The sequence below is a fragment of the Chaetura pelagica genome, unplaced genomic scaffold (assembly GCF_000747805.2).
Source record: "Chaetura pelagica isolate M959 unplaced genomic scaffold, ChaPel_1.0 scaffold327, whole genome shotgun sequence".
NCBI lineage: Eukaryota > Metazoa > Chordata > Aves > Apodiformes > Apodidae > Chaetura > Chaetura pelagica.
The window spans coordinates 472,025-498,953 of record NW_009953911.1 but is presented as its reverse complement, the minus strand read 5'-3'; the positions used below and the strand labels follow the sequence as shown (position 1 = coordinate 498,953).

The window sequence follows — 26,929 nt, the reverse complement described above, 5'->3', positions numbered from 1 at the left end:
TGCTATAAGGTCTACTTGGAGCCTTATCTTTTCTAGGCTGAACAGCCCCAATTCTCTCAGCCTGTCTTCACAGCAGAGGTGCTCCAGGCCTTTGATCATCTTGGTGGCCTTTCTCTGGACCCTCTCCAACAGGTCTGTATCTTTCATGTGCTGAGGACACCAGAACTGTACACAGTGCTCCAGGTGTGGCCTCACCAGAGCAAAGCAGAGGGGCAGAATCACCTCCCTGGCCCTGCTGGCCACACTTCTTCTGATGCAGCCCAGGATGTGTTTGGCTCTCTGGACTCCAGCACACACTAGTGGCTCATGTCAAGCTTTTCATCTATTACCACCCCCAAGTCCTTCTTCTCAGGACTGCTCACAATCCATTCTCCTCCCAGCCTGTATTTATGCATGGGGTTGTGCTGACCCAGATGCAGGATCTTGCACTTGGCCTTGCTGAACTTCATGAGGTTGGCATGGGCCCACCACTTCAGCATGTCAGGGTCCCTCTGGATGGCATCCCTTCCCTCTAGGGTGTCAACCACACCCCACAGCTTGGTGTCATCAGCAAACTCGCTGAGGATATGCTCAATCCCATTCTCTGTGTCTCCAACAAAGATGTTAAACAGCACTGGTCCCAACACTGACCCTTGAGGGACACCACTTGTCACCTGCCTCCATTTGGACATTGAGCCATTGACCACAACTCTTTGGGTGTGGCCATCCAACCAATTTCTTACCCACCAAGTGATCCATCTGTCGAATCCATGCCCTGTCAGTTTGGAGACCAGGATGTCATGTGTGACAGTGTCAAATGCCTTGCAGAAATCCAGGTAGATTATGTCAGTTGCTCTGCCACCATCCACCAACTCTGTAGCCTTGTTGTAGAAGGTCACCAGATTGGTCAGGCATGTCTTGCCCTTAGTGAAGCTATGTTGGCTGTCACCAATCACCTCTATATTTTCCATGTGCGTCAGAAGACTTTCCAGAAGGATCTGCTCCATGATCTTGCCATGGACAGAGGTGAGAGTGACTGGCCTGTAGTTCTCTTCTTTTTTCCCCTTTTTAAAAATAGAGGCTGTGTTCCTTTTTTTTCTTTCCAATCAGAGGGAACCTCATCAGGCTGCCATGACCTCTCAAAAATGATGGACAGAGGTTTGGCAATTTCATCCGCCAGCTCCCTCAGGACCCGTAGGTGAATCCCATTGGGTCCCATAGATTTATGCAGCTTCAGGTTCTTTAGATGGTCACTAACCTGCTCTACTCCTACAGCTGGGGGTAATTCACTCTCCCGGTCCCTGCTTTCACCTTGTGTGGCCTTTGTGTTGAGGCTGGAGCACTTGCCAGAGAAGACTGAAGCAAAGAAGTCATTGAGGACCTCAGCCTTTTCGGTATCCTGTTTCCTTCAGGAGAGGGCCTACACTCTCCTTGATTGTCCTTTTCTCCCCAACATACCTAAAGAACCTTTTCTTATTCCACATTCAATTCCACATAGTATAAAGAGAAAACATGCCAGTGGATTGTGGAAGAAATTTGACATTGAAGTGTTACAGGGAATTTGAACTTGGAGCTTACCAATACGGAAAGATATACAAGCATATATAAAATTTCATTTTGATAGCGACAAGGCAAAAACCATCTTGGTAGTGGATTACAGAATCAAGAGATTTCATTGTAATGCAGTCTGAATTGATACAGCTTTTTTGAGAGAAATTATAAGGAAGGTGGAAAGTTTGATATGTCAATATTTTTTTAATTCTCAAGTTGCTCTTCTTAATTGTAAAATCTACAGATGAGCTCTGGCTACCTTAATCGCTAAGCAAGAAGGATGGCCTGATTTCCTGTGTGAGTCCCAATCCCTCTGCACCATCCATGTAGTTACTTTAGTACCTGCTTGAGGTATCTGTGGCTAACAGTTTACTCTGCTGCCTTACCTAAGTTCAAACTGACAGGAACATGTGTATATGACTGTAATTACAGGATTGACTGCAGTGTTTGTAAACTCAAAGGTAAGGGATGCTTTTGACTCTATTTGAAGTGTGGGGATTTTCTTCCGTGGTATAAATACACACCTGCATGTCTTAGCACTCAGAAGCATAAAAAATCTTTTGTTTTCATTTTATTTGCTGTGTTAAGTCATATAGTCAGAAATTATAAGTTTGGCTTTTTTTTTTTTTTTTAAATTACTGATAATTTGTAACCTTATTCTCAAATAATGAAAATTTCCTTCAAATAGCAGCAGTGACTAATTATGCAAAGTGGACTGTTTATTTTTAAAATTAAACTACCTCCGATTTTGGTTGTCCTTATATTTCTTCTGTCATATTTTATATTTATAGCATGAGATAATTAAAGAACAAACTGGTCCTGCGCACACTCTATTAATTTCTTCATTCTTAGAATCTACATATAGCTCTTTGTCTGTAGAAAGAGAGAGAGCTGTAAACATCGTAATACTGTTGTCATTGTAGCAGGGGACAGCAGCAGAGAAACCAGTACACCAAGTAAGTTTTCAGAACTTTCAAAATAAATGGAAAACACAAAATTACTTAATGTCACCGTTTGACTCAGGTTCAACAACAATGCTTTCAATCCCCTCCCCCTCTCACTCAGGTAAGGAAAGAGAGAGAGAAAAAGAGAGATACTTGGCTGGATTGAAAACTAAACTACACAGCTTTAATTAAACACAAATGATAAAAGAAAATATATACAATTATATACAAATATGTTCAGGTATGTGCAAAAGCTTCTTGCCTCCCCGCGCCCCCAGCAACTCCCACAGCACTTCCCTGAACTGGAACAGTCCCCAGAAATCCCAGAGCTGCTGCTGGAGAGAGCACAGAGCGATGCGGGTCAGGAGAGCTTGAGCCTGGGGGTCAATGGTGATGGAAGGACAGAGTCCTCCCCAGATGCTGGCCATGGATGGAAGAGAAGGGAACACAAAGCAGGAAGGAAGTTGTCTTCTGTGATCTCTGACCTTCCTCTGAGCTTACGTAGATACATGGAATGGAATATCTCTGGCCAATTTTGCAGTCTGTCTAACTCAGTATCCTATGTAGGGGTCATAGATCTCCCCGCAGTGCCTGAGCCAGCAGAGTAAATATGCGACCTTGGAGACCCAGCAGTTAGAAAAACATTCCACTCTTATCAGTCTTAGTTAGAACACACTGCAGCTAGTTAAAAGAAAGCTTACTGAAGGAAAAGAAATAAAATCAGTTAAAGGAAAATTGGCTTCATCCTGACTCAAACCAGGACACTTAATAATGTTTCTAGCTTCTGATATCAAATAGGCTGTAACAGGTCGGAGTTCCTCAGAAAATGCAGTGTTGACAAAATTGTGAACTATCTTTTTCTTGATTCTTCCCAGAATGCATATTCCAATACTCCAGTGTAGAACAGCAAAAGACCTTTCGTATCTGCTGATGCTATGCTATATATAGTCTGATACAAAAGGTCAACATGTACATATTAGCATATCATATGATGGTGTATTGAGGAGAAAGCACACAAAAATTGTAAACCTTATATTCTTTATCATTAAGTATATTTCTAATGTTGAGGTCAAACATATAAAGAAATTTTTAAAAAACACCTGATCATCCAGTGAGCTTTTCTTTGCTGACTTCCATCTGTGTCAGTAATAATTTTATGTTAAGTCTTTCTCTCCATTTCACTATTACAATTAAGAACTCTCTTCAGAATAATGAAAAAAAAAAAAAAAACAAACTTCAAATACTTTATTAATTTGGAGTTTTTGAAAGCTGTCTACTTTGTAGCTAAAGAGATTTGGTATTAAAAGTGAAGGCATCAAAGTATAACTTCTAAATATTTATTGCTAACTCTAGTCAGATTTTTTTCCAGTTGTGTATGCCAGCTTTTGACACAGTGATATGCAAAATCATTGAACATTCAGAAGCTGCTTTTCTAAAGGCATTCAGTGAAGGAACAGTACACATTGTAATTGTTTCTTGTGATTTATGAACAATACAGTAGTTCATTCAAGGGGTTTTACTGTTATTATATATGGTGCAGTGTATGTTAAGGAACACAAAGAGTAACTTACAACTTTCCAGACAGCCCATGGGAGCAAGCAACTTTTTTACATACTAAAGGCAAAGCTTTCAAACAGGTTTCATTTTTAATTAACTGATTGTATATTCATAGGTAAAGATCTTGAGTTTGCTTATATTTATTTCTTAAATAGACCTGAAATTAATCTTGGTTTCGGTTATCCCTCTGCATTGTTTGACCAGCAATATCTGCTTCTCTTTTGCTCTTCAGTAGTTTCTTCATTAAATGAACCATGTTTTCAGCTAGTCTCTTCTTGTCTTTCCACTGCCTAGTTCATCTCATATTTGGATATCTGAGGCCAGCTATTGTGTGTTCTTTTTGGTGGCCTGCTATATTATTTGTGTCTCAAGCTTCAGTAGTCTAACCTCGTAAGATTGAGTCAATAGTCTCAGTTTTGTTCTGAGAACCTTATTTCTGGTTGTCTTCTTATATCTAGAAGGAAAAATTAGAGAAAAATCAGTAAGTTTAGCAACAATGTAGATTTTACCATACTTCTGAAGTGTGAATGCTATAAGCAGATTGATGATGCAGCACAATGGTCAACCACTAGGTATTTTTTACATTTTTAATATGCCCTTGATATTCGGACATAGACATTTGAGCTCACAGACTGAAAACCCAGGTTTTCAGTACTTTTCAGGAAAAATTCTGACATTTAAAAATATACTTTCAAGAGTTTACTCAAGCCAGATGTGTAAAATACAGTTTTCCCAAAAATATTAGTTATACACCTTTGAATTTGAATTATGATGCAGGGCAACATATTTTGCAGAAATAATTAATTATAATTTCACAGAAGGTAACCGCTTTTAGTACATACCTCTTAGGGTCAAAATGAACAATTCTTCTTCAGTACTCTTGTGCAATGTAAGCTGATTTCCTTATAGAAAAGTGTGTTAATTAAACCAATATTTTGCAATACCAGTACACAGACAACTCCTATTTTCCAAGACTCATAAATAAAGACTGTGAAATAGCTACCGGTTTTCACTGAGACTAAGTATTTGAGTGTATTTTGTTTACTTTTCTTTCCCTTGACCTAATAAAAGTCTCATCCTTGTTACAAGTAGATAAGGCTCTAACTGTGATATTTTTCAGCCCTCTCATTCATTGCATGAGCACAAATCTCTACATAAATTTTGTAAATACAATGACAGTAACCACTGTAATACTCTACCCTAGAAGTTAAGTAATGCCTGAAGCTAAAACAATAAGCAGTTAGCTGAGATGGGTTTACAATTAAAGTTTTGGCTCTCAGCCCTTTCTTCTGTCCAGTAGCTAGCTGTCACTTTCACTGCTTTTGGCTTCCAGTTTTATGTCTTCAGACCATGCTTCCGTGGATTTGTTTTCTGAATCTTCTTACTACCTAGGTATGAACTGAGGAGATGACCATGACTAGAACTGAGACTACTTTTTGTTTCTATAGTAATTGGAAAGAAAGGATTTACCTGTGAAACAAAAATGGAGAGTGCAATCCTTACTGGTAATAATGTTTCAGTCATTTTTACTTTTATTTAAAAATATGACCATATGTCTTTTCCAAATATGATGGAGGTTTCAGAGTGAAACACTCTATGACAGAGCTAATGTACATTAGATTTTTTTGAGAAAGGAAGCTTCATTGTGTCCTACAAAATTCTTGCAAGCTTGTAGTTTGTAATCTAAAACAGCAAGTATACCATAAACACAGTAGCTTGAATAAAATTGCATAATGTATTGCAAGTACTTAGTGGCAAATCACTAATTTGAAAGTGTATTTCAGACCCTTCTAAGATCGTCTCTGCACATTGCTATTTCAGTGGTGCAGTCATATTCCCAACTTATGGAGGATCCTTTACTGTAAAAATACAGTCACTTCACAGAGGAGACGTAACAAAAAGCCCAGGTGAATTAACTTTTTTGATTCCATATTGCCTTCATTGACCATCTTGGAACCACACACCTGAATTGTTCAAGGCAGTTTCAATTTAGTCTGTTTAGCTTGGGCTCAGAACAACTGTGGATAGAGGAAAAAGCATTAAAAAGGACAATGCTTGAGAGGAGAATAAGGATAGAATGAGACTCCCTGTGTCTGGGCCACTGTTGATTTTCTCAAATGACAATAAAGCAGAATTGTGATATTTCGTGGGAATCCTCTCCAAGAGAGATGCCCAAAGAGAAGTGAGGCTTTTCACAATCTACTGATCTACACTACATAAATAAATGTGTTTGGCAGTCCTTTTCATTTTGACACTGTAAAGAACTTATAATGAATTAAACAAAATAATTGTTGGCATCTTAACTGAGTAACAAAAAAGCTTTGTATTCAATAGTAAAAGAAGCTGCAAAATACCAGAGCAAGATTTTCTCTTACAGCATGGTATCTGGCCACATCTAAGACTCTTACTCATCCTGAATTTGTCATGATGTCCTTCTTTAAATAGCATGCCCTTAACTAAATGCCAGTTGCATGTAGTGTTATGATTTTGGTATGTCTATTTATAAAGAAGAATAACTTTATGGTAAAGAGGGAATAACGGAAAAGAGATTGGTGAGATATAGATGAAATAGATGTAAGCTAAACAGAGCACTGCAAACGAGGATAATGTATTTAGGTGTATTTTTGATCACTGAAAATTATATTAAAATCACTTAAGTAAAACGAATAATAATGCAAGATTCTTGTAAAGCAAGTATAGCGCTACAGTGACATACAAGGTAGCAAATAATAGTACTTGTCTGTGATTGTAGGTAATAGATTGCAGAACAACATTGTGTGAAGTGCTGTCATGTATCAGAATTAAAAAAGAAATAGACTTGTAGTAGGAAGAGGTTTATCGTTATGTGGTGATATGGTTCTTTTGGTTATATTTCTACTAACTGAATTATTGAGTTATTTGTGCATACCTTTATATGTGGTTTTAGTTCTTACATTCCTGAATATGTTCTATAGAATTTATTTCAGTATTCTACAGGCATAACTTTATTGGAGAGAAGTTAGAGCAATGTATCTCCAGTAAAATAAGTTTGTAGGGCAGATGCAGTTTTAACTACAAAACTGCACTTTAGGAGTAGTATCTTTTGCATACGGGCAGTGCATTGTCCTTACTGACAACAGAATGTGACGTGTAGGAGCTTCTATTCACAGCAGGAGCTTTACACAGTAGGACACTTGTGTAGAACTGAAAACGTGGTATCAAAAATACTGCCGACATAAATGCATGCCAATCAGTGCTTTTATATCTGCATGACTATATGCCAGAGCAGGCTTCTTGTGCTGTGTTAACCACGTTGATGTATCATAAATGACTTGTAGGCAAGTAACTGGGATGATCCACTGAAGCATTTAGTCACTGAATATTTTTTAATACTGTAAACAGTTTTCTGACTTAGCTTATGCATCAGTAATCTGTCATCTTACAGGCCATAATAACCTGCCTTTTAGTATAGCTGAAGCTGGGCTGCATTGCATAACTCTTACAGCAGTGCTGGTGAGAGGAACATACATTCTGTCTACTTAGCTACTCTCTAATTTAGGTTTCATATAATTGACTGTTGAAGGCAAATGGTAAATGTTTTACAACTAAGAGAGGTGTTTACTTTCTGGGATGAAGTAGTTCTAACCTAGTACAAAGGAAAGAAAGATTTATGAGTCTCTACTAAGTAGGATTTCTTTTTTATTTAATGACAAGCTTAATGATAGAATCTATCTATTAACCAGTTTAACTCAATAAAATAAGCTTCTGTCAAGTCATACCATACTGGTGTGCAAGTAAAAAGTAATCTTAAACTCCTTAGTGTCCCAAACTTTCCGTGCTCGTATGGACTGTAAGATTTGATTAGACAAATGCACATGTTTTTCCCAAGTATCAACAGTCTACTCCTCAGCAATTTAATAGTTGAACCCAACAAAGAAAGAGGTATAAAACTATATGTTTACCACCAAGACAGGACATGACTGTGTCCAGAATGCTTCAAAAGAGAATATACGAACCACCATGTCACTAAGTTGAAGGTCAGTTATGATGTTTGAAACAAGTTTAAGGAATCTAAAGATCACCCTCATACACCCAAAGACCAGATTAGTTATACTCCTCATCTGATGGGAATGAGACCTTGGGGACTAATATTTGGCCAGGACTAGTATCTGACCAAGGGCTTGGTCCTTAAACTTCAGTTTAAGCTTCCAACTGAAGTAGAAGTGGAGAAGAAAGGTCTTTTGGTTTTGGTAACTCCAATAGAAAGATTGAATTACTTCAAATGTCCTTATAAACTGTGATAACATATGTATGTTGAGTTTTTCTTGCTTTTACCTTCAGCTTGGTCTTTTTATAGGAATTGGATAAAATTAATACATTTCACGCATTGGTATTTTGTACAAAAGACTAGGTTCTTAGGTCATTTTTCCAGACCATAGTAAGAGATTATAACAGAATGCTTTTCCCCTTTGATGTGCTGGCCAGTTGGGGTATTGGTAACAGTGCAGTTTGCCTCTAATACTTCAAAAGAAATATTATACTTAGATGAAAATAAGTCATGTGGTCTGTTCTCAGACAGAATTTTATGTCTCTTTTGCTTGAAAGAAGTTATGAGGATTTGCTTATGTGGTTGCTTTGTCAAGCATTAATGCTGAGCCATGTTTAGTATGTAGAGTTTGATGGTTTCTTTTCTCTTTGAGTCATTCTTATCATTAGATGGATGATTTCACTTCCAACAATCATCAATCAGCAAAATACTGCATTATGTTGTGCTTAGATAAATAAAAAATGAGTTGAAGTTTCACTCTGTTGTTATAGTGACCCAGTTTTATCTTCCTAGTTTTGTTTCCTGCATTTTGAGTATTTTAGTAAGACTGAAACACTAGTAAAGTTAATCTCTTTAGTATTAACCCAGATACTCTCCGTCACTAATTAAAATTGTTAGCTATAGGATCACGTTATTCCATCTTTTCTCTTAGAGCATAACTGCTGTGGAAAGTGATCAGCTTGCCTGGTATTTTAAGATCCACTGCAGCTACTTTGCACATGGAAAAGGAGTGTCAGCTCTCAGTTACCAAATAATTCATATGCAGTCTGCAGACATTAAAATTTGAAAAAGAAGCAGTAGAGGGCTTTGAAGTGGAATTTCCTTTTACTAAATTAGTGAATATGACAAGGTTATGTAATGTTCCTAGGGGATGAAGTGGTGCACGTCAATAACCTTTTAGATTCAAGAGGCTTTATGCTTTTCATTTGCTGCTGGAAGAAGGCTTAGTACTGGATTAACTAACAAGTTCCTCTATCTAACTCAGGTAGATTAAGCCCCACCCAGATTTTACATATGCTCTATGTGATAAATACTATGTATACACATGAGTTTATACCTATTTTGTCTTGTATTGTGTATTTGAACATGTGCTGGTATATGACTTAAGGGCACTTGTGCAATTTTGTTGAATTTACATCATTGAAATTTCTATAGGCATGGAAAAGAGAAAAAAACATTCTTGCCCACCCGTGTCTTTACTGCATAGGGGTAGTTAATGCTAAGCCTACATACTGATCTCTCGAGGTCCCTTCCAGCCCCTAAGATTCTATGATTCTATGATTCTATGATACTTCAGTGCCCAGGTTAATCAAGTGCTAGACCCAAGTATCCTGATTATCTTTTCTTGAATTAGCATAAAACACAATTCTTGTGTAGAAACAAATGAAGAGACACTGGAGTAAATATGGGGAAATTTAGAAAAAAATATGCAAAACTTTCATTTTCTGTACTGACATTTAAAATTAGCTTCAATAATTTCAATATTTAAATTATTATTTAGAATTAAATAATAATAAATACTATCTCATTATTAATAATTAAATTATAGCAATAATTTAATTACTTTTAAACTATTTGAAATAATTACCTTGTGTTAATTGGTGTGTAGGACTGGCAGGTAAAGCTGTGTATGCAACTTGGAGGTTGAAGGCAAAGGGAGATGAAGGTGGGAGTAATTCTGGCTTTGGGAGCCTTCTTTGCTTTGATGATCAAGGAGGCCAAATCTGATGGCCCATCAGCCCTTACTTCCAGTTAGGCTTAGCCCAGTGCAGTGTGCCAAGGCAGTAGGTAATGGCTGGTCTCAGTTTTAAATTAAGCTTCTTAATAATTTGTCACAAATTCAACGTAAATTGTTACCGTTACCTACAACACTTTTAGTAGATAAAGCACAGCAGTAAATTTTTCACCTTCATGCTACTTACAGGATGAATGGATTGGTACATAGTATTAAAAAATAATGTTATTTTTTTTTCGTTTTTTTTCACATAGGTTCTTTATATTTGTGAAAGCCTTTTTCTTCCCTCCCCGTACTATAAACTATTAATGACTATGGGAGTATGTGTGGAGGGGTGATGTTAGCTGGCAAGCAAATGTCTGCTGCTGTCTCTGTTTGTTTGTATTCCTCCCATGGCCCTAGGGCTCAGTTAATATCTGTCTCTAAAAAAGCATACATAATCAACAATGGAATGAACTGGTACCAAGGTCTACATAGTCTAAAGGTAAAAAATAGGAATGTGCTGTTTTAACATTAGACCTTTTGAAAAATGTAAACTACCTATTTTACCTGGGAGGCCATACTTGTATGTAATTTGATTTCATATTTCACGAAAGAATGAACTCAAGAGTCAACCTAGAAAACTGGCACTTTACCTTGCTGAAAATGTGAAAACATAAGGATAGGCTTGACTTTTATTATTTTTGTTGAGACATCAGAAAACTAAATTTTTTTTTAAGCCTCTTGCTAAATTTGTAGTGTGGGTATGCTGGCTGATTGAACGCTGAAAAATGGAAGATGACTGGTAAATAGGAAAAAATACCCAAAAGCCCACATTCGCCCCCAAACCAGACATGTTTTGACGTAATTGTTTTTTCTGGGTGCTTCTGTTTTTAGGATACAAGTAGCAGAAAGAAGGTGAGGAGGTATATGTTTTTATTATATTATAAAGATTTTATGAGCATTGTTACTGGGGCTGTTTTTTTTAAGAGGAAGTTATGACATGTAAAGTGAAATAGCTTGGTTTCTTTCACCCAGAATTTTTGGAAGCTTTTTGTACCTCTAAATAATTTTTTTGTGAACCAAATGTATAAAGGTCTTCACTTGAAATTAGTTGACGTACCTGAATTGCATTCAGTAGTTAAAAAAAGAAAACCTGGTAAATTACATTCACAGGATAATAAAAGTATTCAGCTACTCAGAGTATGACAGCATCTGAAGACTACATTATTGCTATTCTTTCTAAAAGATATAAGGATGATGCAGTTTTAATGTTTTATGGTGGGAAACAGGAAAATTTTGCCAGCTTGTGTCTGACAGACAAGAGCCTTTAAGAACATGCTAGATGGTAAATTTGGGATTCCTTTATGCAGATTTCATTAATTAAAAAAAAAAAAAAAAAAAAAGTCACTTATTCTTATAGAAATAAAGCTAATTAACTTTCTTACATAGCCTATTTGCAGGTCTACTATAAGTGCATATTGCTCATAACAATGATCGGTCCAACTGATGTCACAAATTATGATTAATGAGTAATTAGTAGTGAATATTACAAATGAGTGTGCCTTGAAAATACTTTTTATTAAATAGATTAGCACTAAAAGCTTTTTGTGTTAAATATTATGTGCATATAATTAACTCCTAGAGGAATTGTGAAAAGAATAATAACTCATGGGGTGCTAGCAAGGCCCCTTGAGCCTGTTGCTCAAAGATTTGCTGGATGCATTTGCAGCACACTTTGAAGTGTGCGAGGGGCTCCTGGGGTAATAGGAGCCAACAGGAAGGTACTGCAGAAGTACTTCAAATGAATTCCAGCCACTGCAGCCAGTAAGCCATCTTCATTAGGGACCCAACTTAAATGTCTCTGTGCAAACACACACATCAAGGGGAATAAACAAGAGGCGTTAGAGATGTGTGTGTGCTTGCAGGGCTATGATCTTACTGGTATTGGAGAGACCACAGAGTGGTGGGATGGCTCTTGTGAGCATTGGAACAGAAGGATATACACTCTTCAGGAAGGACAGGAAGGGCCAACAAGGAAGGGCTTTCACCCTCTGTGTCAATAATCAGCTGGAGAGCATGGAGTTCCTCTTAGGGACAGATAAGCAGGTGAGGGAGTGCTTATGGGGCACTGAGGTCATCTACAGGCCACCTGACCAGAAGGACAGAGCAGATGAGGCCCTTTATAGACAGACAGGACTAGCCTCATGTTCACAAGCCCTGGTCCTCATGGGGAACTTCAGCCACTCCAGTATCTGCTGGAGGGACAATACAGCAGGGCATAAGCAATCCAGGGCTGAATCCTGAAGGTGTTCCTGGTAACTTCCTTCTCCAAATGATAGAGGAGCCAATGAGGAGGGGAGCTATGCTGGTCCCCCTTCTGACCAACAGGGAAGGCTTTGTGGACAATGTGAAGCTCAAGGGCAGCCTTGGCTGTGGAAACTGAAACGGTAGAGTTCATTATTCTTGAGGCAGCAGGGAGGGACACACAACAAGCTTGATACCCTGGATTTGAGGAGAGCAGATCTTGGCCTTTTCAGGGATCTGTTTTGTAGAGTACCATGGGATAAACCCTTAAGGGGAATGGAGACACAAGAAAGCAAGTTAACATTCAAAGGTCACCTCCTCCAAGCTCAGGAGCCATCAATACAGCCCAACAAAGAGGAAGTCAAGTTATTTACCTGAAGTCCTGGCTAAGTGGGGAGGTCCCAATGGCCTGGAGGGTAGCAAATGTAACACCCATATATAAGAAAGGCAGAAAGGAGGATCTGGGAAACTATAAACTTGTCAGTCTGACCTTGGTACCAGGGAAGGTCATGGAGCAGATCATCTTGAGTGTCATTAGAAGTCATATAGAGGACAACCAGGGGATCAGGCCCAGTCAGCATGGATTTATGAAAGGCAGGTCCTGCCTGACGAACCTGATCTTCTTCTATGACCTGATGACCCCACTGTTGGATGAGGGAAAAGCTGTGAATATTGTCTGTGTGGACCTCCAAAAAGCATTTGACATGGTTCCCCCTAGAACTCTCATAAAAAGCCTGGCTGCTCATGGCCTGGATGAGCACATGATCTGTTGTATCAAGCACTGGCTGAACAGCTGGGCCCAAAGAGTGCTGGTCAATGGAGTTAAATCCAGATGGGGCCAGTCACAAGCCTCAATGTGCAAAAAAAGGTCAGCTTTTTTCTGGATAGTGGTAAGTTATGTCTGTTTCATAAGTTTCTGTGCCCTCTTGGGGGAATGACTGGACCACTTGTTGAAGCAGCAGCCTAAAGTCTATATCTGTAAACTCCTTAAATAAAATAAATTGAACCTCATTATGTTAAAGGTGAGCTAGCAATAAATTTTGTTTTCCTTCATATATTAGAGAGTAATTTGCAGTAGTTCAGTAGGTGTCACTTGAGCATCTTTGGAATCCCAGCAAGAAGTGAGTAACACAGAGCAAAAGAATGGGAGCCTTCAGACCTTGAGTGAAAAATATTGTCATGCTTTCTGTAAGTGCAAGCTATGGAAATCTGCTGTAATTTTTTTTTTCCTTGACAAGGTATCAACATTTAGTATCAGCACAAATATCTCAATAGACACTTGTAGATAAGCTGAAACAAACAAAACTTATGTTGTTTTTATTTAATAGCCAATATTGATGCAATATTTGTTATGCCTACAAGAGAACTCAAGTCAGAAATATGAGGTGCTGATATTAACAGAATTTTACTTTGTCATTTTAGTTACACTTTCATTATTTTAATTGCAGCTTTATTGAAATGTCACCAAGTCAAGTACCAAAAGTGCTGGAAGGCTGTGATATCATAGTTGATGATACTATTACATCTGGGTTTTTTTGGCAGATTTAATCCTCCAGAAGGTTCCTATATACATTGTTTCTGTGTTTAATGAAGTGTGCTGCAGAGAGTTTTTGTTGGACTCTGCACTGCTGTTGTGAAGGGAGATTGAAAATAGTTGTCAGTTCTCAATCAAAATTGCCCTTGTGTTAATAAGAACAACTGTGAGCACACTAATTGTGTTTGCTATCAGAGTGCCTAGCAGCTTAGGTCAGAATCAATGTCAAGAAATTGACATTAATTGTGAAGATAATTTCTGTCAAACCATAATTAACAGCCTTTATAATGATAATGGTAATAAATACAATTTTTCCTTTTTGGTTCTATTTCGTTATCATTTCACATACCTTTATGCTGATGATGGTCACTTTATATGTAACGAGATGAGCATGCTGATTAAATAGTGGGAAAAATGGATTGCATACCTATCTGTGCGGCTGACTGGCTACTGTCATCATAATCTGAGCTTCTCTTAACCATAAATGGGTTTTTCCTTACAACAACTATTAAACATACAGATGTTATTATTCTTCTGGTGCAGCTGCTGAGACTGAAGCAGAGAATTTAACTGATACGCCAAATTAAATTTAAGTTTTTTTTTATTTAAGATGAAGTGCTGAAAAATGGCTGTTGTGTGCGTTAGAATATCTAAAGCATACACAATAATTTTAAAGTTTTCTCTTTCAAGGAAAAATGCAAATAAACCTTCTCTTGCTTTCAAATGACACCTCAAAGATAACTGTCTTGCTTTCAAAATTAGGCACTGGAGAAGAGCTGTGGCAATGGTTTGTTACAGGAATTACTTTGGCCATCCACATACCTTATTTTTTCCAGCTAGATTATGGTCTAATTGAAAGACAAACATTTAAACTGTTTCATACTATACTGGAATGTGAAGCTTTTTGATTGATGTATATAATATCAGTCTTTACATGCAATAATGTGATCTTCACATGCAACCTTAAAACCTTGGTTTTCTTGAAAAATGTCTGCAAATAGGGAGCTACATAATTATGTAACGACTGTGCTTGTCTTCTGCCTCTAATGCTTCATAGCAAGTGTTGTTAGTCAACAAACAATAAATTTACTAGTAGTCCAGCAAAAATTCACATAGGACTGGAAAAATACTGTTCATCAGTTAGCTACCAAGGCCATGTTAAGTGCTCAGCCCTGTATCAGCAGCTCCACAATATAGATACAGCTTGACAGAAACAATTTTCAGAAGGCAGTACAGTCCTTTGCTGGGTTTGTCCCGGTCCTAGGTGAAGAAATTGTCAGAAAAATGGTTTTACCTCTAACAGTGGTTAGGTTTGGCAAAATGTTTAGTTGCATATATATTGCTGTGTGCAGTGTTTGGTGAACAGCTTTGTGCTTTGCAGAGTGTTGGAAGGGATTTTTTTGTTGTTGTTGTTTTTCTTTTTTTGTCTTCAGCAACAATATGAAAGGTACATTGTCATATGGTGTAAATTAGTGCAAGCTTTTTTGTGCTTTCCTGAACTGCACTGCTGGAGAACTTGTCTCTGAGTTTGGTAAGGAAGGAAGGGATTCCCCTTAATTTATATTTAAAAGTTAAAAATATTATTGTTGTTATAATTAATTATATATATTGCATAATAATAAAAGCATGCCAACCATAAATATCAAGGTGAGTGGCTGTGACATAAACCAGAATATGGTGGGTTATTTTGGTTGGTTTGTTAGTTGTTAGGGTTTTTTTACAGAGCTAGTTTAACATAATTCAGCACGGTCTTTACTTAAAAGTTTCAGTTGCTTTTGTCTTGTTTGTTGTTTAAAAATCTGCAGTTCTCTTGGTCCTAAGATAGATATAGGAAGTATTGCAGGAATAAATGCACAGCGTTGCTCTTGATTTTATTTCCTTCCTTGATCCTTGTAATGCATGGCAAAATTGACTCATTTTCCAAAAGAGACCTTGTCTCTAAGGAAGTAAGTTACTGATGCTGAAATTACCAGTTGGGCAGTCATTGAATGTATGAGCAAGATATACATTTAGAATGTAAATCTGTCTATGAGCTGCTATACATAGTTACTCTGTGCTAATGGACTTGCCCATGCAGTGTTTTTCTTTCACTGGTTTGACGTTCAACACTGAATTCAGAAAATGTCAAAAAGCATCAAAAGAGAAAGGCAGCGTATCATTTTTCACTTGGTGGCAGACGATCATAACTTGAGCCACAGAAAATCAGCATATCAGATTCAGTCATGTCTTTTTATATATCAGAGTGCTGAACTAATACACATGTAGAGTATTCAAAGCTACAGTTTTGGTGAAGGCCAGATGCTTTTCATCAGAATACGTTTCTGTTTTTTCTGAGGTCCGGGTCTGTGACTTGGAAAACAGTTTTTAGTTTATTTTCTCTGAGTGTGTTTTTGCAATGGTTTTGGTTTTTTTGGCATCAGAGAAGTGCTTTTCTAAGTTTCCCATGGCATCAGTGGCACACTATTTTGCTGTGCTTAAATTTGCTGTTGCATTTGGTTTCAGGAACAGGTTTACCAGGCAAAATTAGCACAGCAGATAGATCAAGGACGTATTGTGTTAGTGAATAGCTCAAGAGCATTCTGAAAACTTGAGCAATAGCATTTTTTCCTGACATCAGTTAAAGAAAAAAACCTAACTATTTTTGGGAACGTTAGATTTTTAATGCATTTTTTGAAAATTATCTTTGTTACTGGTATGTTACTCATTAGGTGTAGGGTGAAAAAGATTTTGTTTCATGAACTCAGGATAATGTGCATGCTTTCATATTTAATGTATCAACATAATGGCAACATATTGAGTTAGTTTTATCATAATGACCTGTCATGATCCGTGACCTATTATATCTCCTTATTGGAGTGTATTAACTTATCAGGATTTGCTGAGAGATCCACACGTGGGTATCGCCTCACACAGAGGATACAGGAACTTATGTCCTGACTTTTTTGAGTGAATAACTCGCTCAGTGCTTACTTATATTTCTAACAACAGCAAGGTTTATTGTGGGGAAAACAAAGCAATTTGGGGCAGGAGGTTCAAAAGGAGTGGTTATAACACATTAAACATATATGGGTACACCTTAGTTACACATCTTATTCACGTGCTGGAAGGAGAGGGGAGGGGTATGCTCGAATGGCTGGATTATATTTTCCCCTATAAGCTGGGGTAGCCGGAATTGTCTCACCACACGGCGGCGCAGGTAGGATGAGCTGGGTAGCAAAGAAGCTGCGGGCACTCCAAGCGCAGGTCGCCCCCCCCCACCACAAAGCGGCGGCAGTCGGTGCGCGGCTCCGGGACCGTAGGTGTGCAGAGCGGCTCCGGGACCTTGGGACCGGGGCTTTGGCAGCTGCAGCTGCGGCGAATGGCTCCGGGACTCCGGGACTGCGGCTTTAGCAGCGGCGGCTGCGGCAAGCGGGCAGGTAGTGAGCGGGCAGGCGGCGCGGCGAGCGAGCAGGCAGTGAGCGGGCAGGCTCTGCAGCGGGCGGCTCAGCTCCCAGCAGCGGGGACGGGCGGCAGCACGCGGCAGGAACAATGGCGTCTTCGGCGCCAGTTTTGCATTTCCGGGCTTTTCAGCCAATCAGACGGGACCTAGTCCTGCCCCTGCTTCCGGCCACGGCTCCTCCCCTGCAGCAGCTGCTCCCCCCCCCCATACACACAGAGGGGGTTTCCTGCCGTGTGGAGACACCGTTTTAAGTCAGTTTTGTCGGCTGACTCAAAGGACATTTCATGTTCGTGTAAGGAAATACCTGGTCCTTCACATGACCATATGGTATTTTCTTGGAATTTTAAATTGTTTCAGGATTTCTTCCAGTTTTAAATACATGCATATTTGTAGTCTGTTGAGTTTCTGACATTTAAGTAAACATGCTGACAAGAAGTATTGCCTGTGGAAAGACCAGTTCAGCAGAATCAGCTGTTAGACATCAGAAATTAAGAGCAGCAACTTAGAAGTGAAAACTAGTACAGTGCAGATACATAACTGTCAGAATATGAGAGGAAAGTGAAGATGAGTAAAGAGGCTGACAAGAGAAAGGAGCTGACTGATGAAAGTTGAAGATGAGAGCAAAAATGAATTGCAATAGCTGCTACAGAGGAACTACATATAACAACTTCAACCTGAGAGAAGCTAAACAGCAAAAACCTGGATTTCTTCTCATTGATTGGCCCCAACCATTAATGTAATTCAGATCAGAGTATTGAAGTGTATTTGTGCTCTAAAAAATTCTCAGCTAAGAAAGTGAATGATTGTAAACATTTGCAGGAACTCTTCGACATTTCTGTGCTGTAGTTAAATATAATCTCATAGATTTTTATTGTAGATCTTTAGAAGTCATGCGTTGGTATAAGTCTTAAATTTTTATTGCACTGTAAGGCTGATAATTTTAGTTTTTTGCAACAGGATTAATTAATTAAAAAGCCTTTTCCAACTTCTAAAATGCTTTTTTCATTTCTCTCTCCTCTCCTGTTGTCGCAGTAGTTGGATTTTTGTTCACTTCTTTCTGACAGAGTAGGTAATTTGGGAGTGAACAGGAGCTATATGAATCTGCACCCAAGCATGAATCCCTTTTCTGTTCTAGTCCTTTCCGTGTGGACTCTTAATACATAGTCATTTACCTCCATCACTGCAACCTTACAAATGCTTTCTCCTAAATGTCACTAATTTAAATAGTTCAAAGGTGGGAATCCTGTTTTCACTACATCCTTTAATCATAACATGAAGTCATGAATCATGATTGTGGACCAGCTGATCGATGAGCTCATTTTGCAACAAAAGATAAACTTGATTTTTATATATAGTGGTGATAAAATGCAATGTGTAATCTTGTTATTCTGATGCTATAAGTTTTCTGTTTTAATAGAAATTTAACTGGTAAGATCTGTAAGTACTTTCCTGACTTTTTAGTTATTTTTTTAGTGCTTTCTCTTGCAGTTTAATATGATCATCACAGAAACAAAGTATTTCCTTATTTTTTTAATTTTGATATGGATTATTTTTTATGTTTTCTACTTAAATTAATTTTGTTATTTTTGTTTGTTTGTTTCAGCACCACCAAAGTTTACAAGAACTCCTGTTGACCAGACAGGGGTTTCTGGAGGAGTTGCCTCATTCATCTGTCAAGCCACAGGAGATCCAAGACCTAAAATTGTCTGGAACAAAAAGGGGAAGAAAGTCAGCAATCAGAGATTTGAGGTATTAGGTCCATTGTTCTGTTCCTCTGAAAAACGTTAATTCCAGTCTTGCTTCTAATCCAAATATGTGTGTTTTATTATCAGTGATTAAGCAAAGTAACTATGACTAACAGGGACAATTTAATGGGCTTTTATTTGTTAACTGGTTATGCATAGCACTGTTATAGAAAAAAATGCTACTGCTTTTTTGTAAACTGTCATGATATAACTGGGGAGCCTTGGTTTGCTTTTGTTCAGCCTGCTATCTATTCCATGAAGTAGATGGGGGAAAATTATTTGAGCAGTGATTGCTGTCTCCAGAGTGTGAGCAACCTCCATTTGTGACAGTGTGCATTGAGCAGACCTAGCCTACTACTGCTTTTGTTGCAGAGAGAGATTAAAGGGGCATTGTAGCTCCTGCTGCTGAAGAGAAAATGTAAAACTTTTTTATTTTTTATTTTTTTCTTAACAATAACCTAGGAAAATGCTTTAGAGACAGATGTTTCCTCTCTCTCCACAACCTTCAATCACAGGAAACAGTGAAGATAATCTGTTCAAAACATAGTGGTTATTTGGAAGAAATAAGGCAACAAATATCATTCCTTCTTTTAGTGGCAGGAACAATTAATATCAAATATGGATTGACTTTTAACATGAAGAGAAAACTCAGAAAATGGGAGAAGCCTTGTAAAAGGAATACCAAAACTATCATTAGGAGTGTAGAATTTTCACTGTGTCTCTTGTAAATGGTAAATAAGAGACTTCTGCATTCAACTGTTTGGAAAATGACTAATTTGTATTTAAAAAGTTGTGACATGCAGTTTATGAGCAAATGATCTATTAAAAGTTGACTGAATATTGAATTCTTCTGTGTTAATTTTTAGTAGTATTTGGGAAGATTTCTGGCTTTCATGTTACATTTACATCTGCAGAAAAGAATTGCCTTTCTTCTATAATTTGTTTTTTTAATTCTCTTTTATTCAATAAATATTTAAAGGCATTAGAGTTTTTTCATTAACCAATATAATCCTGTGCTTGACTGATTACTACAACGTGAGGAATAAAAGCATGAATTTCTATGTGACCTTCTAGTGCCAAGAACTGTTTACATTTTTTAGAGCATATGCAAACCTGTAAATGGCTAGAAGGATTAACATAGAAATTTTATCATAAACTGTACACGATCTGTCCCCTTCTGGTCACAAATTTTTCACTTTAACTGAGTTTGAAACAGTGAAAAATGGGGGCATATACATGTTTCCTGTGTTGATTTAATTTTATTTCGCATTATGTCATGGTTTATTTGCTTCATATATTGTTTTCTGTGTACCTATGTGCCTTTTTTAAGTAAAATAGTGAAAAAAATTAAATTTTTTTTCCTTATTACTTGAATTGCACTACAAAAAGGAATTTTAAATGTTTTCAAATGCCTGTAGTGGACTGTTGAATAAGCTATGTAGCCAAGTAAGATGGAATTTAATTGAAAGATATAGAAAACTCTTACCTAGTATTTTATATATTTTATTACAAACAATGAGGAGAGTAGTTTTCAAGTGTGCAGAGCACATTAAATAGTTTAAGCACCTTTCCGTCTTGTCCAAAGTAAGACCATTAATTTATGCTGTAGAATCTCTATATAAGAATAAAACAACAGTATAAATGAGATTCAGAAAAGACACATGGTACATTTATAAGACAAGAAACATTTTAAATAGTCAGCTCTACCAATAAGGGAGTAAGTAGTTTGGATTCTTTTCCTCTTCTTTCACATTAATATTTTGTATATATATATATATATATATATATATATAATTTTTTTTTTAACTCCTTAGTAATATAAGACATTAAAATGTTTTATCTGGTCTCCTATCTTCATTGAAGCATAGAAAATACAGCTGGAAAAGACTTTAGTGGACCACCTCATTCATTTCCTTTCATGAGGATGCTGGGGGTTACTTTTTTTATTCCCTCCAATAAACTTCAACAGCCTCTTACAGTGTTTCATAAACCGAGCCATGTTTTGATTGTGTTTTCTCTCATGTGGATCCTGAAATTTTTTACTGGATCTTCATGTACATAGCAATTGTCTTACCTAGCAACAGGAGAATGAGCAGTTTATTCCCTATTCTGTTGAATGTGGCCTGTTTATATATTTGAAGTTTATTATTGTTGAACTTGCTCACAGGCTAATTCTCAAAACTGAATGAGGATAGTGGTAAGAGCTATACATTGTTTCTGAAATTAACGGCTACGATAAGAGCTTGTGAGACTTCACTATTAATCTTTCATCTTTTCTTTATATTTCAATGATATACTATGAATGAACCAATGATTATGACCAATTATTAATTATTTTTAAAAATAGTAATTATGACTGTCCTTTTTTGATAAGTGCCATTTACCTGATAGTAGCATTAACATACGTTAGTGCTTTTTTGAAAAATAATAATAATAATAAATTAATAGATTAATATTATTACTTAATTATTTAGCAGTTTACCAATGCCTGGAGGGCTGCAGTACTCACCAAAATCTGGTATGATTCTGACTGTAGGAGAAAAAAGAAATAAGAGCCATTCAAATAGTTATTTTTAATATGAAAATTAATATTTCTTGTGTAAATATTGCAGTTAAATAACTAAACCTTCAAATTTAGCCTCATTATTCTGTCTCTTAACTGGTCACATTTTCTAATACATTGTTGGAGAAATACATTCTGTGGGTTATATGCATAGCTAACCTGAGTAGTCCTATCTTGTTCAGAAATTGCTGACCCTTTTTCACTTTGGAGCTATGTGAGTGAGAATGCTTCATTCTGTGAATAGAGTGGGAATATAGCCTGTGGTAATTAAAACAAATATAACTGGCATTTGAAGGTAGTGTGCTTAAGCTAAGAGAGTGGACAGAGATTGGTTGTGAACTTCAGGATAAAAGCAACAAGTTGCAGATTCCATTTTAGTAGTTCTTGCTAGCGAGGGTCTTTTTTTGTTGTTGATTTTTCATCCTGTCTTTTCTTGGAACTCTGTCAGAGCAGCCATCAAATACTCACTGAACAGCAATGTATGTTACAGGGCACTACCACTTTAAAATATTGCCATCTGTGTGGAATTTATGCTGGCATGTATATTTGAAAAACAAACCTGTCTTTAAAGACATAAATATCAGCAGGTTAGCTGAGGGATAGGCATTTGTAACAACAACTGTGACAACTTTTGTTTCCTCCTATAGGTAATAGAGTTTGATGATGGATCTGGATCAGTTCTCAGAATACAACCACTGCGCACACCACGAGATGAAGCCATCTATGAATGTGTGGCTTCCAACACTGTTGGTGAAATAAGTGTATCCACGAGACTCACTGTTTTACGTGGTAAGTTCTTTCTAAATATAATTCACTACATAAAGCTGAAAATCCTGTGTAGATGTAAAAGAGAGGTTTATCTCCCAGAAAGTTAAGTATATTTCTTTTCAAATGCGTGTTATTACAGTCCTGATGCTGTTCAATACAAACCTTAATGCATAATACTTGAGCATCGTGTTTGTGATTTTTAACCATAAAATGGTAATATGAGTATGCAGAGTATGACAGATTAGAGAGAAGAAAAGAAATAAGGAGTAAGTTAAAAGGAGTGCCATACACAACAGATTACAGTAGCAATTATTGATAAAAAACACTGCTTTATGTATGCATTTGATTTATGTTTCAGTGTTGTCCTGGGTAGCTTAACTTTACATGATTGGCTTTTACACAGAAATTTGCCCAATTAATGGTGATCTTGAAAAGTTTCATAGATGATTTTTAGGTTAGATTAATCTGCTACAAGGTTTTCCTCTTGAGATGTAACACTTAAGAAAAAGAGGAGGCTCTCTTCTATTTCAAATAAACGTCACTGGAATTTTGTTCTTACTTTGACAAGAATTTTTTTGAAGACAGTAAAGGGGAAAAAAAAAAAGTTTTTTCAACTATTATTCAGAAGTGAGAATATGAATGTACTGCAAAGTAAACTGTCTAGGTAATACTCAGAGGAGTATATACTTGTAGTGAAATGATGTGAATATTTCATTCTGTCACCTGGAGATTAATGGAAACTTGATTTGGAAAGAGTTAATGAAATATCACTCCTTCCAGTTTGCAGGAGTGCTTTTACCACTGAAGATTACTATCTTGTGTTGTGATATTGCCTGATTTGCAGAATTAACTGCTAGGGGCCTGTTGATGGGAATTGAAGATGATTAATCAGTCTTGTTTTTTTCTGAAGGTGGATATTTTTATTTTTATTTTTTAATAATTAAATAAACTATATACCTTTATTAGCTATTTTGATCAGTAAGGACACCCCTGGAATTTTTGTTGTAGTCAACAACATAATGTACATATATGGAACCATAGAATCCTAGAATGGTTTTCGTTGAAGAGGACCATAAAGATCATGCAAATCAAACTTCCCTGCATGGACAAGGACACCTCCCACCAGATAAAGTTGTGCAGAGCCTCATCCAACCCTTGCACACTTCGAGGGATGGGGCTTCCATTCCCTCCCCGGACAACCTGTTCCACTTTCTCAACACCCTCACAGGAAAGAATTTCTTCCTAATATCTAACCTAAATCTACCCTCTTCTAGCTTAAAACCATTACCTCTGGTCTTCTCAGTACAAGCCCTTGTCAAAAGTTCCTCCCCAGCTTTCCTGTAGGCCCCCTTCAGATACTGAAAGCCACTATGAGGTGTCCCCTCAGCTGTCTCTTATCGAGGCTGGACAATCCCAATTGTCTCAGCATGTCTTTATAGGATAGGTGCTCCAGCCCCCTGATCATCTTTGTGCTCCTCCTCTGGACTCCCTGCAGAAGCTCCATGTCATTCGTATGTTTGGGGATCTGGACTCTGTGTCCAGAATTGGACAGAGTGCTCCAGGTGAGGTCTCACGAGAGTGGAGTAGAGAGGGAGAATATCCTCCCTTGACTTGCCGGTTTCACTTCTTTTGATGTAGCCCAGGATACGGTTGGCTTTCTGGGCTGCAATTGCACATTGCCAGATCTTGTTGAAGTTCTCATCCGCCATCACCCCCATCCCTTCCACCCTGCCTGTATTTGTGCTTTCAATTGCCCCAACCCAGGTGCAGAGCCTTGCCTGCAGTCTTGTTGAACTTTGTGCAGTTAGCACAAGCGCGCTTCTCAAGCCTGTCAAGGTCCATCTGGATGGCTTCCTTCCAGCATGTTGACCTTACCACACAGCTTGGTGTCATCAGCAAACTTGCTCATGGTGCACTCAGTTCCACTGTCCATGTTGCCAACAAAGATGTTAAACATAACTGATCCAAGTACTGACCCTTGAGGAACACCACTCATCATAGATCTCCATCTGGACATCAAGCCAAAAGCCTTTGATCACCACTCCTTGGGTGGCCCCCCCCAGCCATTCCTTACCCAATGAGTGGGCCATCCATTAAATCGGTATCATTCCAGTTTCAATACCAGGATGTTGTGCAGGACAGCCTCAAACGCTCTGCACAGGTCCAGGTAGATCACATCAGTTGCTCTTCCTCTGTTCACCAATGTGGTGACCCCAATATAGAAGGCCACCAATTCGGCAGGCAGGATTTCCCCTTGGTGAAGCCATGCTGGCTGTTACAAATCAGCCCTTTGGTTTCAACGTGCCCTAGCAGAGCCTTCAAGAGGATCTGCTCCATGATCTTGCTTGGCACAGAGGTAAGAGTCACCAGTCTCTAGTTCCCTGGGTCTTCCTTTTTTCCCTTCTTGAAAAAGTGGGAATGATATTTCCCCTTTTCCAGTCAGTGGGAATTTCTCCAGACTGCCAAGACTTTTCAAATATGATGGTCAGAGGCTTTGCAACTTTGGCCAGTGCCTTCAGGAGCCATGGATGAATCCCATCAGATCTCATGGACTTGTACATCTTCAGGTCCTTCAGATGGTCACAAGCCTTCTCTTCTCCTACAGTGGGGAGATTTGCCTTCTTACAATTCATGCCTTTGCCTTCTCTAAACTTGGAGGGTGTGACCAGAACCTTTGCTGGTGAGGACTGAGGCAAAGTAGTCATTGTGTATCTCAGCCTTCTCAGTCCTACACAGCCAGGTCTCCAGTTTCCTTCTGAAGCAAGCCCACAGTTTCCCTCATCTTCCTTTTATTGCTGACATATCTGTAGAAACCTTTCTTGTTGTTGTAAACATCCCTGGCCAGGTCCAACTGTATCTGAGCTTTGGCTTTCCTTACCTGATCCCTTGCTTCTCTGACAACTTGTCCATACTCCCCCCAGGATACTTATTTGTGTTTCCACTCTCTGTATACCTTGTTTTTACATCTAACTGAGTCCAGAAGCTGCTTCCTCATCAACACCGGCCTCTCCTGGCTCTCCTGTCTGCCTTTTTCTTCATTGGGATACATAGCTCCTGGGACTGGAGGAAGTGATCCTTGAATACAGACCAGCTTTCCTGGGGTCCTTTCCTCTCCAGGGCTTTGTCCCACCATACCCTACCAAGCAGATCCTTATAAAGACCTTGCTTTGCACCTTTCTTGCTGTCCTAAGGATCTTGACTTTGACCATTTCATGGCCATGACATAGCAGCCTAGTGTCCCATTAAGTTGTAGATCATCAACCAGCCTCTTTCTAGGTCCAGCATAGCAACTTTTCTTGTTGTTTCCTCTACTGTTTGGAGGAGGAAGTTGTCATGTTGTGTAAGGAAACCTGTTTATTATTTAATAGTCTCATCTCTAATGCTATGATTCTTCCTCCTGCTTTTTATTAAAAATTCTGCCTGTTCTTGCTTATAAAAATATGAGTGTTGGTGATTAAGGTAATATTTTAACAGCACCATGGACCTGTTCTTAACTCTCTAAGATTAGGTTTTCCCCTTATTAACTGAAAGAAGCATTTATTATTCACAGCATCCACTGTGTGGAAAATGAACAAAATATGTAGTTTTCAAGCTGCTTTAAAAGTTTTCAAAATTAAGTGGAGATTGTAAAAGGGAGGAGGGGGAGAAAAAAGTTAAAAAACAATGTGAAAACACAGGTGAAATAAGTATTCTTTGTCTTCGGAATTTCTTGAAATGTATTTACAAAACTCTGGTCTTGAATCTACATGCATTTTGAAACATAATTTACTAAACCAGAGAAAGTTCTAATTTAGTGGTTTGTAGAACAGCCTTCATCTCTCTTCCCAGGGCTATAGCAGTTGAAATAGATAGAAGAGGTGTGTTACTGTAAAATGTGTTCTCTTTCTTTATTTGACCTATTGATATTTCATCAATTTCTTATAAAGGTGTATGTGGTTCCGATGATGCTACTTCAAACAACACCAGCATCAGATCCTGTTTTAAAAACTATGCATAATGCTATGCATCTAAAAATGCCTGATGAACAAAAACATTACATTATTAGTTATAAAACTAACTTTTAAAGTAAATGTGAATTTTAAATTATAATTAAAAATTAATTGCCTAATTATAGAAAAGAAATATGAAAACAATTGTGTTGTTTCCAGCCATAATACAGATGGCTGTTTTGCATCTGCTGGAATACACTTGCCAATAAGAATAGATTGGTGGATTTAGTCTGAAGCTGGATACCTATGAACATAATGAGACTGTAGCTTTGGATAAATGGGTACCATGCAGAAAAGCAGGGCATTGTATGGAAACTTTGGCCTGGTTAAAATTTTGGGATCCTACAAGTAAAATGACTTGTTACATTGCCTTCTGAGACAAAGGCTAGTTTAGTGCTAATGGCATTACTCTGAAAGATAAGTAATTGTCTGAGAAGCGTATACTTTACAGACTTACACAGATCTTCATCTTGTACAGTCTGCAATAGTAGTGTTGTGAAAAACTCTCCATCTGGTTATGCCTTTGTGGGAAA

General features: G+C 37.8%; 1 protein-coding gene across 1 annotated transcript in view; it reads left to right on the top strand.

Moving 5' to 3' along the window:
• PTPRD (protein tyrosine phosphatase, receptor type, D) overlaps nt 1-26,929 on the top strand; it is a 300,216-nt gene that overhangs the window by 41,297 nt on the left and 231,990 nt on the right. The window contains exons 2-3 of the mRNA XM_010001485.1: nt 18,935-19,080; nt 22,287-22,428. Coding sequence (XP_009999787.1) covers nt 18,935-19,080; nt 22,287-22,428 — 288 coding nt within the window. The remainder of the gene's footprint in view (nt 1-18,934; nt 19,081-22,286; nt 22,429-26,929) is intronic.